General features: G+C 48.8%; 1 protein-coding gene across 6 annotated transcripts in view; it reads left to right on the top strand.

Annotated features, from left to right (window-relative positions):
* Positions 1–15741, top strand: part of NIN (ninein) — a 65026-nt gene that overhangs the window by 23569 nt on the left and 25716 nt on the right. For all 6 annotated transcript variants that reach the window (XM_030002405.2, XM_030002396.2, XM_030002413.2 and 3 more), the window contains exons 5-16: positions 2131–2170; positions 3674–3864; positions 5003–5149; positions 5864–6031; positions 7355–7491; positions 8912–9052; positions 9230–9404; positions 10388–10498; positions 11310–11399; positions 12806–12959; positions 13290–13411; positions 14880–15406. In XM_030002405.2, coding sequence (XP_029858265.1) covers positions 2131–2170; positions 3674–3864; positions 5003–5149; positions 5864–6031; positions 7355–7491; positions 8912–9052; positions 9230–9404; positions 10388–10498; positions 11310–11399; positions 12806–12959; positions 13290–13411; positions 14880–15406 — 2003 coding nt within the window. The remainder of the gene's footprint in view (positions 1–2130; positions 2171–3673; positions 3865–5002; positions 5150–5863; positions 6032–7354; positions 7492–8911; positions 9053–9229; positions 9405–10387; positions 10499–11309; positions 11400–12805; positions 12960–13289; positions 13412–14879; positions 15407–15741) is intronic.

Raw genomic sequence — 15741 nt, 5'->3', positions numbered from 1 at the left:
GTGTGCTGTGGTTTGGGGGTTCTTGGTTTTGAGGCAAGTCCTTGAAGTGAGAGAGTCCGGTGCTAAATGGTTTAGGTCTGATTCTACATAAAAATATAGATGTTGCTTATGCAAAAAGACTTGGACACAGCAGTGGATCCCCCCTTCCGAGCATCACTGCCCAGATTCCCCTCGGTGCCCACCCCAAAGGCCAAGGACGAGTGGCCGCAGGGTGGTAGCTCTGTCTGGCACCCAGAGATACCTTCTCTCAGCACAAAGTTGGCCGTTGCGTATGCACAGGCAGTTACGGGCTGGGATGGCGTCAGCTCATGCGGTTTTGGGAACGTGGGCTGTTTTCTGCCTTTGCAGCCGGTAATTTGACGGTACCTGTTGCCTCAGCTCCTGCTTTTTGTGTGCTCGCCCTGGTGGTTTATCAGGCAAACCAGCAATCTGCCACATTGATGCCTCAATGGTGGTACTAGCAGAACAGCACTTTTTTGGGCCAAAATCCACAGCTTTCTGTTATATAGAACATATATGTCCTTGGCTTTGTCCAGAATATCCAGCAGAGCCGCGGGTTCCAGCCCTGCCTGTGACCTCCTGCCTCTGCCAGGCTGATTTCTGCCTGAAGCCTGCCTGGGAAAAGCAAAGGTTAAGCCCCCCTCTCCATCCGAGGCTCTTCCCGATTCCCGCCCTGTGGCTGGCCCCCCAAAAAGCAGAGGGGCATGTCGAGATGCTGCGGCAGCAGCGAACGGCCCTTGCCTGGTCCAGCAGATGAAACGGGAGCAAGCAGCAGAGCTAAAAAAAGTCCAGTGACCTAATCCAGTTTCCATGGTAACGTTGTAGATTAATGGCTTTTAGCTGTAATCTGAATGAGACGTGTTGAACTTTTATATGATGATTTAGAGGCTCTTTATGTCCTGGGTGACTTTGACTTCAAATCCATCAGTCACATGCACGCAGAAGTACCCACTTGTAACGGTGGAGAAGTAACATCTGCCGATGCTGCTGCTAAACCAGAAGTTAATATCCCTGAGCATCACGTGTGAGTAAATACCCTCGGCCGGTACAAGGGTGGTAGAGACAAGACAACGTGTAGTACATGGGGAAATCATTTTTAAACAATGTACTTCTGCCCTGCTCCTAGTGCCACCTGAGCTGATGCGATATTGCCACAGAGGAAGCGGGATGGCTTAAGACCAGCAAAGAGTATGTTTTTTTTTCTCTAGCTAGCTTAGCGGAGAGCGTGTTGGCAGCACGGCTCCATCTCTTGACCTGGAGCTACAGTTAGTGGAGGTATTTTGGAGCAGGCTCGGCCGAGCGCAGGCTGCTGGCCCTCGAGCTCTGCAGGCAGATGGGTGCCCCTTGTCAAAAGGGAAAGCATAAAGCAGCAAGAGCTTCATTCCCCAGATCGCACGTGCTCTGGAAGCAGATGTCCCCATCGCGCTCGTGGGTTCATTGCGGCTTAATTACCTGTCGTGGATGCGCATTCCCTGGTGCCCGGGATGCCGGGGCTCTGCGACTGGCACGGGTGACGTGCGATCGCCCGCGGAGGGGAGCGGGGCCGTGGGATGGGGTTGTGCTATGCGAGTTTCTTCCAAGGGCTACCCGTGATGGGGATGCTCCAGACTCGGCGTGCTGTGCTCGTGTCCCGGCTTGCAGGCTGGCCGCGTACAAGATCCGCGTGGGCTGCGGGTAGCTGTTCTGCAATGGGAAAATAGGGTGCTGGAAGGAAAGGATAACCCGAACTCGGGTGGTGGCTATATGCAGCCCGTGATCTTCCCTGCATCCTCATCTTGACCATCAATACCTCTAAGACAAGCAGCACGGTCTCTTTGGAGGGCAACTCTCTCCCTCCCTCCCCATCAACCTGCCGGACTGTCATCTGCCACCTTTCGTGGGTGATTTGCAGGGTTTTAGGCGTCTTTTGCTGCAGCGGTGGTTTATCCCCACCGAAGCACCTTGCCTGCCAGAAACGGGCAGCATCAAAGACCTGTGGATTGCCAGCCCAGCCCGCGGGGAGCAGGGAGATGAAAGCCTGGCGGCATTGCTGGAGCCGTGTAGCTTGTTTGATGCTGATCGTGGAGTCTCTTTCATACGGGTGATGTCTTGCAATAGTAATAAATCGGGAACCTTTTATTTTCTCCCCAGCGCTGGAAGACGCGAGACAGCGAGGAGTACGAGGCCGAGGGTAAGAGCAAACAGCAGCACTTGTACGTGCTTATTCTCTTTTTGCCTTTGAAGATGAATCGGAGGAGCACACTGAGACGGTCTCAGGCCAGCTGGGTGTGCTGAGCAGTCCCAGCCTGGCGTGGTGCAGAGCTCGGGAAGGTGCACATGGGGCAAGCAAGCCCCGAGCTGGGAATGAAAACTAAAGTGGGGCTCCTTGGAGGGCAGAGTCTTGTGCCTTACCCTCTCTGCCCTCTTTTCTCCCTCCTGCCCAGTGCAGAGGCTGCCCTGCTACCAGTGCTCCCAGTCTCCCCGGTCTCAGCATCCCCAGAGCAGCAGCCGGGGCTGGTCCTGGTCCCTGCTCCGGCCCTGGGGGCTGCTGGCTGTAGTGGAGCACGGTAGGCACTAGATGTCAGCACGGACCAGTCATTAAATGTTTCCTAATTGCCCGGTGAGGGAGAGCGGGGTGACCCCCGGGGTGACTGTCGGGCTTTGGCACTATCCCTCAGCACGCAAAGATATGTTTATAACTAAGCCATGCAGCTTTTAATTGCTTCAGCGCCTCTTCTGTATTTCAGCTGCTCTCTAACCCCTACCCCATCCAAAGGGACTGCTTTTTTTTTTTCCTCCAAAAGCCGCTTTTCCAGCCCCAGGATGAGGTAGCGGATGCAAGGAGATGGCCTTGCAGCTGAGCAAGCTCTGACTGGTTTGTGTCTAGTGAGCGTTTCCAGCTGGCTGAGACTGCGCTCCGGGCACTTGCTGGAGGTAGAGGAAATGTGTTCAGCTGAAGGCTATTGGTCTTTTTTTCTTCCCCTGAAGGGGTGTTTGGAAGTACTTACATCAAAACGTACGCTACAGTTTACATTCAAAGGGGATGGGAGTTTAGGCAGATCCACCTGGGGTGGGTGACACTTATGGAGACAGGCAACCACCGAAGTTCTCAGCCTGGTCAAGGTATACGTGGATATGCAACTTGCTCAGGCCTCTCCCTTGATCCCATAACTGCCCAGAAGAGGAAGGGTCCCTTCTCCATTCATGCCAGCGGCCGAGGTGGGAGGGCTGTGCTTCCCCTGGCCGCCAGCCCGCGTTGGCCATCGGACTCATCCGCGTTGGCCATCGGACTCATCCGCGTTGGCCATCGGACTCATCCGCGTTGGCCATCGGACTCATGCACGTCCCCAGAGATCCTCCTGGCCACGGTCCCGGCCGCAGCTCGCCCTGCGCCTGGACGCAGGATTCCCTCGCCTGCGGTGGCACGTGTGTCTCGAATGCTGAGCAGGATCTGCTGCTTCTGGTAGAGTCCGATAGCCGTGCTGGTGCCGGTAGCTGTACCCCAAAATTACAAGTGTGCTCTGTGCAGGGTGAGGTAAGGCAAATGGTCCCGTGGGGTCTGGTGAGCAAGGAGGGCGGCTCTGCCCGCTGCAGCAGCGAGTCTCCTGTGATGTGCAGAACGCCCGGGTCTTCTGGTGGTCGCTCGTGTGCAGTGGATGGGCAGAAACCGGAGCAGTTTCCCCCCCGTTTCCAGGGCAGCTGCGCTTCTGGAACCCAGACGACTTGAACGCCTCCCCCAGCGTCTCGCTGCCCACCCCGGACTGGATAGAGGAGAAACTGCAGGAGGTCTGCGAGCACCTCGGCATCACCAGGGACGGCCACCTGAACCGCAAAAAGCTCGTCTCCATTTGCGAGCAGTATGGGCTCCAAACGGCGGCCGGGGAGGTGAGTGGCCACGTACGGACCCGCTCGCACCAGCACGTGCGCCTGGGTTTTAGCGCGGCCCCCACAAAGTCTGTCCTGCGGTTGACCGCAAGCCTGAAGCACAAGTGCTGGTTAACAGGTCGCTGCTTGGAAAGCGGTTTTCAGCTCCGGCTCGCGGCTTTCCAGCGAGTTTCTTGGTGTCGAACCATCAGACGTGGGAGGCTGCTCTAGGAGAAGGCAGCTGGCAGCCTTACTGACACCATAGCGTGCGTGTCTTCTCATGCAATCGCAGAGTAAACTGGAATTTAAAAGCATATCCTAGATTCCAAGCATGTCTCCTTAATCCCAGAAATCTTCTAGCTAGACAATGAATATGGGTTAAAATATTCAGAGATAGTTGCTTTTGAGTTTGAGAAGGCCTGCAGGCAGTTTCTGTCCTCCAGGAAGAGTCCACAAGAAAATTATTTCTTTAGCAAAAAAAGTCTCCTGTCAGTTTAGGATTTAGTTTTATAAAAAAATCAGACTGTTTTGCATCTTAAAATAACATGGCTTGTAATCATTTCCTTCATAAAATGTATTTCTGAGCAGGTATTCCTTTGCAGCATTTGCAACAAAATGTTTTCAGGATAGCAAGGCAGAAAATGGAAAAAATAGACTGTAGACAAAGAAATAGTGAGGGACTCATCTTAATATCTCTGGTCCTAATAAGGTTGGTCTTGCTTTTGAGAAAGCAGACTGCCCTGAAGCAGAAAACAGACTTATTATAACCTTGCAGTGTCTTACTATGGCTTTTTGCCTGGTCACTTCACAAGGTGCTGGGGTTTTGGCATCTGTCTCTCTACCTTGCACTGAATTCCTGAGGTCACCCTGTCTGGAGAGCAGAAGGAAACCAGGGGTTTTCACGCTGCCTCGCAAGACGGAGGCTCCAAGATGACCAGGAGCTTACATGCTTTTACAGGCAGGATTTTCGTAGCGTATGTGGCTCTAATTTTCTATATGAAGGTTGCTGTACCGGTGTTAGGCTGATGCAGGTAACTCTTTTGGGGTTTTTTTTTTTTTTTGTAGAGCCTTGGGAACAGGGTGTTTTCTGCTGTGCCGGATTGTTACTGTGGTGGTTTTGGCCGTAGCAGATGTGATTTCTATCCCTTGCCGCTTGCAGGTGCTTGAAGAGGTGCTCCATAACCTGGAGCAAGATGGCACCATGAGCGTAGAGGACTTCTTCTACGGCTTGTTTAAAAACGGAAAGTCACTGACACCCTCGGCGTCTACTCCGTACAGGCAGCTGAAACGACACCTCTCCATGCAGGTGAGAAACCGAGGTGGATCCTGGGGTTAAAAGCAGGAGGAGGGGGAGAAGTGCTGAGCAAATCCCACCTAGCCTGTCTCCTCCTCTTCCTCCCCGTTTGTCCCCGTCGGGGCAGGGGGATAAAGCAGCAAACACCCTCACGGTAAAGGGGAGATGGCTCCCCTTTAAAGTAGCGTGGCTTGGAGATGGTTCTTGTAAGCTGTGAAGTGTGGTAAGTAAATGGTGTAAACGGGACGCGGGGGGAAGCGGTGGCCTGGGCTGGAGACTGTGGGCATGCAGGTCTCGCGTCTCTTCTCTAATTATTTTTTTTATTTTGAGAGAGAGTTTGAAATCTACTACCTATCTTTGCCTGGAAGCTGAGGGCTATAGCAAAAGCACCTGTGCATATGTTCCCTGCAGCCTTTTTTGGGGAGGAGACGCTCAAAACCAGAAACGGACAGTGGAAAACGCTTTTGGAGCATTGAGGACAGCTCTGAAACTGTTCCTCCTCAGATTTATTTTAAATCCCAAGCGCCTGGTTGCGCTGCGGTGCCGCGAGGTCAGCAGCAGCGCTCCTGCCGCGTGTTTGCTTGGCAGCGAGGAAAAGCAGACCTTAATCCTTAATCTCCAGAGTACTGTTTAGCGAAATTACATTTATAAGCCTTTCTCGTCGCGAGGTGGCCAGATGCCCGGCTCTGCCCGTGCCCCGTCGAACCCTCTCCCCTCTCTCGGCAGTCCTTCGATGAAAGCGGGCGGCGCACGACCACCCCCTCGGCCATGCCCAGCACCATCGGATTCTGCCTCTTCTCCAGCCTGGATGACGGGATGGGCTACGGCTGCGTGGAGGGCATCCTCGACTGCTGGCACCAGGAGGGCATAGAGAACAGCCAGGAGATCCTGAAGGTAACCGGCAGCTCCATCTCACCCCTTTTATTTCGTTTTTTTTTTTTTTTTTTTTTTTTTTTTTTCTCCCCGGCGTGGGATGCTGGACTGTAGCTGCATCCCACTCCCCTTTAAAATTCCCAGTGCTGGTGACAGGAGTCTAACTGTTCTGCGAAACTTCCAATAATTTCCTTTTATTGAAATGGTGGTGCATCCCAGAGAGCTAGAAGTTAATGATAAAAATGTAACGTGACTTCCAGCTTAGCTCGAAGAGGTCACCTATATTTGCAGAAAGCAATTTAATTCCTTTAGCTCACTGAATAGCTGGACCTGCAAACCTTTCGGCACTGGGATGACCTGAATTATTGCTTGCACTGAGGTGGAGGACAACACTTGAAACCCTGCTGGGTAATTAGTGTTTTATTATACAGAGCAAAAGGGTAATGGGGGGTGCAAATCAGATACCTGAAGTAAACCCCGTCCCTGTCTGTCCCACTAGAAGCCGTGGATGGGAGAAGATAATTTCACGTGTCTGTTCTGAGACCATCGCTGGGTTCCCAGCAGCGATGATGGCAGAATTCTCTCGGCATTTAATGTCCGTGTGGATATTGAACGTCCAGGTTGTAGTAAACTCTGCCATTGCTCAGGCTTTAAAACCCACTTGCAGCCTGGGCTCGTGCAGGCCAGCTTGATAACCTGGTACTGTTTTCACTGGACTTGCGTGGTACACCTTTACCTTCTCTTCCACTTGTTGCTTTCCATGGGTAACTTGCTTTGTTACTGGTGTCACTGGGGTGGTTCCTCTGGTGTTTCAGCCCCACCACAATCCCTTCTGTGCTCCGCTTTGTGCTCCTGCAGAGTTAGGTTGAAGGAAACCACTGCAGTTGCTGATGATAACTTACTTTCTAAGAGGTGGGATCTTTGCTATCAAATACCTCCTACACAGCTTCTTCTGTGTTGTCTCTATTGCAAGAGCTGGGTTTGTTTAACATGAACACCTTCCACCGCTTTCTTGCAGCATTTGAATATGTAAAAAGGCCGGTGTAGTTAGGTCCTCTAGAGAATTAGTATTTTTAATCAGGCATGGGCTTAATTTCCTGTTGGTCTTGCAGCACAACCAGGACACTTTCCATCTCCACAGCTGGCAGCAGCTCTTTAAGGTAGGAAGGTGGCAGAGATGTCTGGTTTATTGCCCCAAAGGCATTTGTGACAGATTAATCAGCAAGCAAAGATCTTTTCTGAGCCTCCTCATTTTATTCTGTCACTTCATGTACAAATGTCTCCAGGCTCCTGCGGGGCAGGAAAGCTCGTTCTGCTCTGACGTTGTGGGTTTTTTTTTTGCAGGCTTTGGATTTCAGCTTGGATGGGAAGGTGAACTTGACAGAGCTGACGCTGGCGCTAGAAAACGAGCTTTTAATAACGAAGAATGGAGTCCACCAAGCAGCCCTGGCGAGTTTCAAAACAGAGATCAGACACTTGCTGTAAGTCGCCAGGATCGCCGGCTCTGCCGCTTCCTCAGTGCCCTCTCTGTTCGGCCGAGCAGGAGCTTAAGTAGCAGCTGGCTAATTAATGGTGGTTCATAGCACTTCTCCGAGGAGCATCGGCGTGGTGCTGCCATCTCGCTGGAAGGCTAGGTTCTCTGTTAGCTTCGTCAGAAACTTTCAACTCTCTCATTTTGCATGGGTAAAACACTTAAACCCAAGTATTGCAGAAAAATATACTTAAAAAAAAAAAAAAAATCAAAGCACTAGGCTGTTCCCAGCCCTGCTCTGCAGTCTGGAAATGGTCACTGCAATCTGCAGTGGTCATTGACGGCCAAGGAGTGCAAAACTTAGGACAGAGGCTGGTGCAATTTGATAAGAAGTACCTTTAATCCTAACTGATTTCTTGCACTAGTGTTACATAGGTTTTGCCATGTGATGAGGGTGTGGGTGAGGTACAAAACCACCATGAACCCGCGCTTTTTTCATTTGCAAGTCAACACAGTTTGACTTTGCACTGGACTTGCCATGCAGGCTTCTCTATTGAGAGAGTGTAGGAGATGGGAAACATTTCCCTGTACGTATATTTATTAATTTATATACACGTAGTACTGAAGCTCAAATATTTCTTCCCACACACTAATGGATCATCTTGTCCACCCCACTTTGAAGACCCCTGCTCTAAGCACTGCACCCTCAGTTTTGCATTGGTTCATCCCTGTTGTGGAACCGTTGCATCCATCTGCTGCGTGCACAAGCTCCAGTTGTTAGTGGTGTTTTGTTTGTACTGTAAATCTTTAAATAGTTTCGGTATTTATCAGCTTATGCATCCACCTCCATGTGACACCACAGGTGACTTTTGCTAGTCATTAAAACTGCACGTGTCCTGTTACCTGCTGGCTTGCAACTTGTGCTCGCAAGCTGCCTGCTTTGCTTGTATGAAACCTCACAAGATGAGGCTTCCCACTGTTTGTTTGCATCTACATGTCTAAATACCTGTTTACGTTCACTCAGTGAAGAGATTTGTTGTCAAGAAAGCTGCTCAGTGTAGCAGATCTTATAAACTTGTGATCAAAACCAGACTGCGTGTAGCGTAAGGATGAAGTAGTAAAGGTAATAAAGTGACGAGAACAAGTAAATGGGGCAGATATTGGCCTGGCAAAATGGCATAGCGCTGGAATTTGGGTGGGGGGGGCTAGACCAGAGCTGAGGCATTTAAGTGTTGAGGTCCCAGGACCTATGGGGATATCAAGACATGTCCAGAGCTATGTGTGCAAGTTCATATCTAGTGACTAAATGCAATTGATAAGACCCTTGGAGAGCTTTCCGGGCTGTTCTTCTCTGATGAGCCTCTTGCAAGTACGTTCTTTAGGGGAGCCGAGAGGTGTGACCTAATCGAGAGTGCCTTTGCTGACCCTAGGGAGCGGGTTGATCAAGTGGCCAGAGAGAAAGAGAAGCTGCGGTCGGACTTGGAAAAAGCTGAAAAGCTGAAATCCCTGATGGCCTCCGAAGTGGACGACCACCACGCCGCGATTGAACGCCGCAACGAGTACAACCTCAGGTATGGCGTCCCGCTTCACCCTTCCCGTCCTCTTTGGCATCACTGCTGCAGGATTGCAGGGACTCGATGACGGAGGTGGTGGCTTCGTGCCTGCTGATTACCACCAAGCTTCCCTCGCAGCGGTGTTCGCCGCCTGCTTCTTTTTACGAGCTCTTCTTACCTCCGATGCCTTCGTAGGAAGCTGGACGAGGAGTACAAGGAACGAATTGCAGCTCTAAAGAACGAGCTCCGGAGAGAACGGGAGCAAATCCTGCAGCAGGCTAATAAACAGCGGCTGGAGCTGGAGCAGGAGATAGAAAAGCTGAAAACCGATGAGAACTACATCCGCGACCGCCTGGCCCTTTCCCTGAAGGTAACGGGGACTAAATGCAGCCGGCCTTTTCCCCCAAAAGGCAAGGACGCCCAGAAGTGGGGAGCGAGGCTTGCGACGTAGTCGTTGTTGAGATGACCTGTTTCAGCTAGCGTGTTGAGATAGCTGAAAGTAATTTCAGCAGCAAGACAGAGGTGTATCCGTGAGAATTGTTTTTTGGGTCACCTCGATAGGTTACTGCTTGGATTCGTGAGGCTCCAGTTCAAATCTCTGCTGCCATCATGTGCAGCATGTGCGTGTGTACAGCTACTGGATGGGCTGTCGGCCTTGCTGGCACTTTGGCTGTCCGGCTGGGAGATAATATGTCTCCACAAAACTTAAAATATTGCTTACCAAAAAAAAAAAAAAAAATCTCTAAATCAGGTTTGCTGTTTTTCCTTTGGATAAACTACCTACTGCCTGATGCAGTGGTATTATTCAGCTGTGACCCCACAGATTGACATACTTTTCCAACATTTTCTTAGAAAACACTTAAGTCACAGCTCTTTTCTGAATCTAACAGCTGCATAACCATATAATCTTTTTTTTTTTTTTTTAAACCGAGCAAAAGTTAATGGTAATGGTGTTGTCTCACAAACAACATCAGAAGTGCTGGCAGTCAGGGGGAGCTGATACACCTGTACAGGTGGTCAGGAGAGCAGCTTTTGAAGGGGTTGGGCATCCTGTGAGCATCAGGAAAACTGTAAAATAGTCCTGAAGCTGCCATCTGAAAGGTGAGAGGAGCCAGGGAGTGTGGGGTTTGTGAGCCAGCTGCAAGTCTGGTGTTCATGCTTGCTGTTTTGCTGTGGCAAGAGGGTTGTCCGTGCGTGAATAACAAATTTACAGTTCCTGTCTTTGGCTGAAGCTTGTAACAGTGTCATGCTCTGACTTGACTGGGAGATTACTCATTTTTCTAATGAGTTACCACGTGTTAATGTTTTCCTTCTCCAAATGCTGAGGCTGTTGGGGGGTTTTGTTTGGTCCAGGAAAACAGCCGCCTGGAAAGCGAGCTATTGGAAACAGGAGAAAAACTGGTCGAGTATGAAAGTTTGGCAAGCAAACTGCAGAGGAACTTGGAAAACGTCCTGGCTGAGAAGGTAAATCCTCCTTTTCCCAGTACGCGTCCAGAATTAAATTGCTTTTTGGTTACTACGCTCGAGCTGCCAATTTAACTAATAGCTGGAGGCTCTTGGGTCCCTATCCAGACGTGACCAAGGCACAGCCTACCTTATTGGCATGGACTGCCTGCCTGACTTCCAGTTAAGGAAATTAAAGATGCTCCACCCTAGCTGTAGTTTTATACTAATTAATGGTAAGGAGCCTTACAGTGAAGCAATCATCCTGCAGATCTGCAGGGATTTTTTTTTATTTTTTTTTTCCCTAGCACATAGTTTTGCGTAGACCCAACATGCAGGTCCTTTCTGGGGAAGATGATGCACGAGGTGTTAGGTGTTACCTGGCATCTATGCTAAACTTAGGGGAAAATGGAGGTGAACAGCTGACCGTGGTTGTATTACAATAAACTCCGCAGAAGATCAGCTTCTCCAAAGGCATTTCTGTGCATCTACAGACAAAAGCTCATATACTGGGATTCTCACCCAGCATCTGTTTTCCAGATTTCTTTAAAGCCGGGATTATTTATCAAACTGAGATGTGCATATGCTAAGCTAGAAAGCTGCGGTCCGCAACCAAAATTAGCGAGAGCTATGGTGACACAGCAGCTAGTATTTGTTAGGGAGGTTGCTCGTTGTCCCCCACCAGCAGGGAAGCAGAGCTTCTGTATTTAAAATTAAAAAAAACAGAGGGGAGAGGGTGCAGGCTGCAGGACTGCTTGCGAATGGCATCTGGGCTGCGATGAGCAGGGCTGTTTCGTGGAAGAGTAACTGGATCCCGTTCGTGCCGTTTCAGTTTGGTGACCTGGATCCCAGCAGCGCGGAGTTTTTCCTGCAGGAGGAGAGGCTGGCGCAGATGAGAAGCGAGTACGAGCGGCAGTGCAGAGTAAGTGGAGCCCAGGGCTGGGGACCTGGCACCCGTCTGCCCGCGTTCACCGAGAACATCCTTACCGCAAACAGCAGTGCAGAGCAGCGATGTAATGCTGCTGATTCTTTTTTTTTTTTTTTTTTTTTTTTTTTTTCTCTGATGTAATGGCTTTTTTACATTAATCCAAGCTCTGGGAGGGGGGTGGAAGGCTCTTGCCATGGAGATAACTGGCTGAGCTAAGAGGATGAGGTGCCCCAAGGGTGGGCTGGGAGCGGGTCTCCGGAGCCTCCTTCGTTCCCCAGCTGTACGTCGAGCTCAATTCCTTGCGCAATTGTGCACTAGCCGTTTTTTTGATTTATGAAATAAAGTTTCCCCTAACTAGAATTCAGAGTTGCAGGAACTTACACCAGAAGTAAGATATATCTGAGTTTCGGTGGTTTCCAAAACAGTAGTGTTTTCTTAAAATAAAACTGAAAATGTAAAGCTTGTCTTCTCCTCCACAAATCTGGTATGGCTGAAACACTGCTTTAAGGTGGGCCTGCAAGTTACCTAGTTACATCTACTTTTTGATGACTACAACGGTTACTAGCGTTCAGCTCATCTGTTCTGCGTGATCCTTTTTGTTCAATAATGGACTGTCTTGGCAAAAGGCTGTCTCATCTGAAACAGCACGGTAGCTCTCTTAGTTGCAGTTACAGTTTAAATGCAAAGATCATTTAGAAATATTTGTTGAATTGATACTTCTTGATAAGACGTTGCTTGAATATGCAATTTATTTTCTTTTTTTGAGTACTGGCGGATATGAATCAGTACTCAAGGTTCACTTTCTGAACCTTTCAGATCTGCAGAATTGTGTGTTTACACATTCAGGGATTCGTTTTCCTCAATAAACACTGTTCGTTGAGCTGAGCTCATGGCATTTGGCACAAACACTCGGGATATTCCTCTGGCAAGTGGGCAGAAGTACCAGATGGTAAATGCAGTAATGAGGGTATCTCTTTCCTAATTTGATCTTTTGCTTCTGATTTGATTTTGCAAGTAGATGGTGGTTGAGGAGGTATTTCTTGACTGTTTGAAAATGTTCCTAAGCTGCTGTTTAAAAAAGGTCATAGGAAGAAGGAATAAAGTGGAAGGTCCTGGAGCACGGTCTACTTTAGAGGCAGAATATATACGGGCTGTCAGTCTGAAGAAGGTTCTGCTCTTCTAGTAAGAAACACGTCTGTTATTTGCACAGGTTGGAACCTGGCGAAGGGCGTTGTTTTGCTGATAGGAGGATGACTAACTGTGGGATGATGGCAGGATTATTGACAAGTCTTTACCTACCGTAATTCCCTCTTGAATGTGTCGTTGTGGGAGCGTGTCGATGTACAAATGCTCGGCTGCCTTGGTTGCTTTCACTCAGGCTTCTTTTTCCCCCTTCTCAGGAACTGCAAGACCAGATAGATGAGCTGCACTCGGAGCTGGAGGAGTACCGTGCCCAAGGCAAAGTGCTCAGGCCTTCGCTGAAAAACTCACTCTCGGAAGAGTTTGACATTGATATGAAAAGCCATGGCAATAGCGGTATTGAGCCTGACCAAGGTAAAGCACATCTCCTGTATGACCAACTTCTGGGCTGTAGGTATTTATCATAACATCTTAGAGGCAATTACGTAAAAACTTTCCCAAACCTTCACAGTGAGAGTCGAACACCAGGTCCGTTTTGCTGTTTAACATTAAGTGGAATACGGCTGCTGTACTGTATTCAAAGCTGAAATTAATGTTTGCAGTTTCTTGTCTGTGTCTGTGTGTGTGATGGGAATTTGAGAGCTGCAAGTAGCTGCCTAAACAAATTTAAACTGATGAAATAATTCTGTTGAGAATGTATCTCTCTGGGCTTCAAGAATATGTATATAATTACTGTTTTTAAAGGACTTGGTTCAGAAGACTGCAACCCATTAAATATGAGCATAGAGGCAGAAATGGCTATCGAACAAATGAAGGAGCAACATCACAGGGATCTACATCACCTCAAACAGGAGCTCGAAGACACAGTAAGCTATTTTAACTTAAAACAAAACTTCACAACTCTTCCAGCCTCTTCATACAGGTGGAACGGTCTTGAAGAAGGACTTTTAATTCCTGGTGAAATGAAAACCTTTCTGTGAATCTGAGCTTCTACCTTCCCTGCTCCTTCTGCACGTTGCTGTGCGATGGAGAGGGCTGTATGAATGCTGCGGTAGGTCCTCACGCTGCCCACCAGCTAGCGAGAGAGCAGAGAGCCTTTCCGAGGCAGTATTGCATTTTCTGTCTCGAAAGCCTGCTGCATCTGAATTAGCCACTTCATTCCCGCTGACATGGGATAATTGTGGGTTAGAAAGGCTGCTGGTGGGAGTCTGCATCGCTAAATGCTATGCTGGTGCAGTCTGGGGGCGTTGAAACGCGGTCTGTGCGGTGGGCATATGGAAAATGCGCTGTTACGATACCTGCACTACCAAAAACGGGCAGTCAGCTCCCCGTTTTCTGGGTGTCCATCTGCAGATTAATCTTACCACGAGTGCAGAAATTTCTCCATTGCCTCTACGTAGAGAAAGCTTGGGTTGAGACGGACTGACGAGGCTGGGGCAGCTCATCTACTGAGCGACGGTGAGCTGGCAGAGCACATTTACGGCCAGCTTACGTTAACACCCGTGTCAGGGTCACGGTGTTGCCCAGCGAGTAAGACCTACCTTGCTCTGCAGGTGAGGTGCGCTGGTGTAGAAATGGCCAGGCTTGTTCTGCAGGAGTTGGTTCAGGACCAGAAGTTGGGGGTCCCATCAGGCTTCCACTGCATCTGTCAGATCAGATGAGAGATGGCTATAGAATTATAATTGTTATACGACTATAATCTATTCGTTTCACGTGTGGCATGACACAGGTAGACTGAAACTGTATTGTGACGAAGCTGGGATGGGAGTGGGAAAAGGGGACGGATAGAATATCACCCCAAAATCATTACTTTTCCTTAAGGGTTTGTCTCATGTCACTTGTGTTTAAAAAAAAAAAAAAAAAAAAATCCACAACCAAAAAACCCAACCACCCACACAACAAACAAAACCACCCAAACAAAAAAACCCATCCCCAAAACCCAAACAAAAAAAACCCAACCTTTTTAAAAGGAAAGGCCTCGTCTGCCCCTTAATTTGGGGAAGGTTTTGAAAAAGTAATCAGTGAAATAAAAAGAGAGTCCCCTTGGAATTTGCAAAACTGACTTAGGACTTTAAAAGTTGTTTGTGGCTTCTCTTTTCACAAATTTGCTTAATGGAAAAGCATGAATTTCACTGTCTTCTGTGTAATAATCATCTTTATTCCAGTAAGAAATTAAGCTGAGCACTTTAACAGTCTTTGCAGGGGAAATCAATGTAAGATGCTGCTGTGTAAATCAAAATATTCTGTAGTATATATGGAAATATTTAATACAGAAACATTGAGAAAACATCTCTGTAGAAAATGAACCAATCCAATCTGTTTTCCTTTTTGTAGGTGAGCCATTACGAAAAGCAGCTAGATGAGACAAAAATCCACTGTGAAAAGGAGCAAGAGGGTATGAGGAAGAAGTACACCGAAGAGATGCATGTTATGGAAAAGGAAATAACTGGCCTTAAAAATCAAATTACAGAACTGCAAGGAGAGGCAGCAGCACTCAGAGAACAGCAAGGAAAGCTTGACTGTAAATATAATGATGAGAAAAACAAATTACAAATGCGTTTTGATGAGGAAAAAGCCAATCTGCAAGAGCTGTTGAGGCAGGAGCACGAAGAAGACGTTAGAGCCAGACTGGAGCAGGTAAACGAGAAGTTTAGTCAGGAACGGGAAGAGCTGATTCAAAACGGTGTCTGGGTGGAAGAAAAGATGAGAGTTTTAGTGCAGACGCTGCAGGAAGAGAAGGGGGAGCTGGAACGTGGCTTTCGTGAGCAGCTGAAAAGGATGGCGGAGGTGCACGCCCTGGAGAAGGAAGAGCTCCAGCAGGAGCTGCTGCGGAAGCACCAGCAGGACCTGGAGGAGGAGAGGTGAGTGTCCCCGCCGGCGGGGACGGTAGTGGTGTACGCTGGCCTCGGTGGCTTGGTGCGGTGACCAAGGTCAGTCTGGTGCAGAAATGATTCCTCATGCGTCATGCAAGTGTGTTAACTGTACAGGGCTGTTACCTGTTTTATTCCCCAACGCCGGGCTGCTATCCAGGGTGGTTTTTTTTCTTCTGGCCTTTCTCAAGCAGATATTTATATTGATTTTTAGCTCGCCCAGAGGCAAGAATAGTGTTAAAGCATAACCAGATGTGATTAGCTTGAGCTCTGTTCAGGATCCCTGTGCTTTTACAAATCCCTGCTTTGTCCTTTTAAAGCATTTG

The sequence above is a fragment of the Aquila chrysaetos genome, chromosome 2 (genome assembly GCF_900496995.4).
Source record: "Aquila chrysaetos chrysaetos chromosome 2, bAquChr1.4, whole genome shotgun sequence".
In the NCBI taxonomy this organism is placed as follows: Eukaryota; Metazoa; Chordata; class Aves; order Accipitriformes; family Accipitridae; genus Aquila; species Aquila chrysaetos.
The sequence above is the reverse complement of the archived record's forward strand: the minus strand, read 5'-3'. Positions and strand labels throughout refer to the sequence as shown.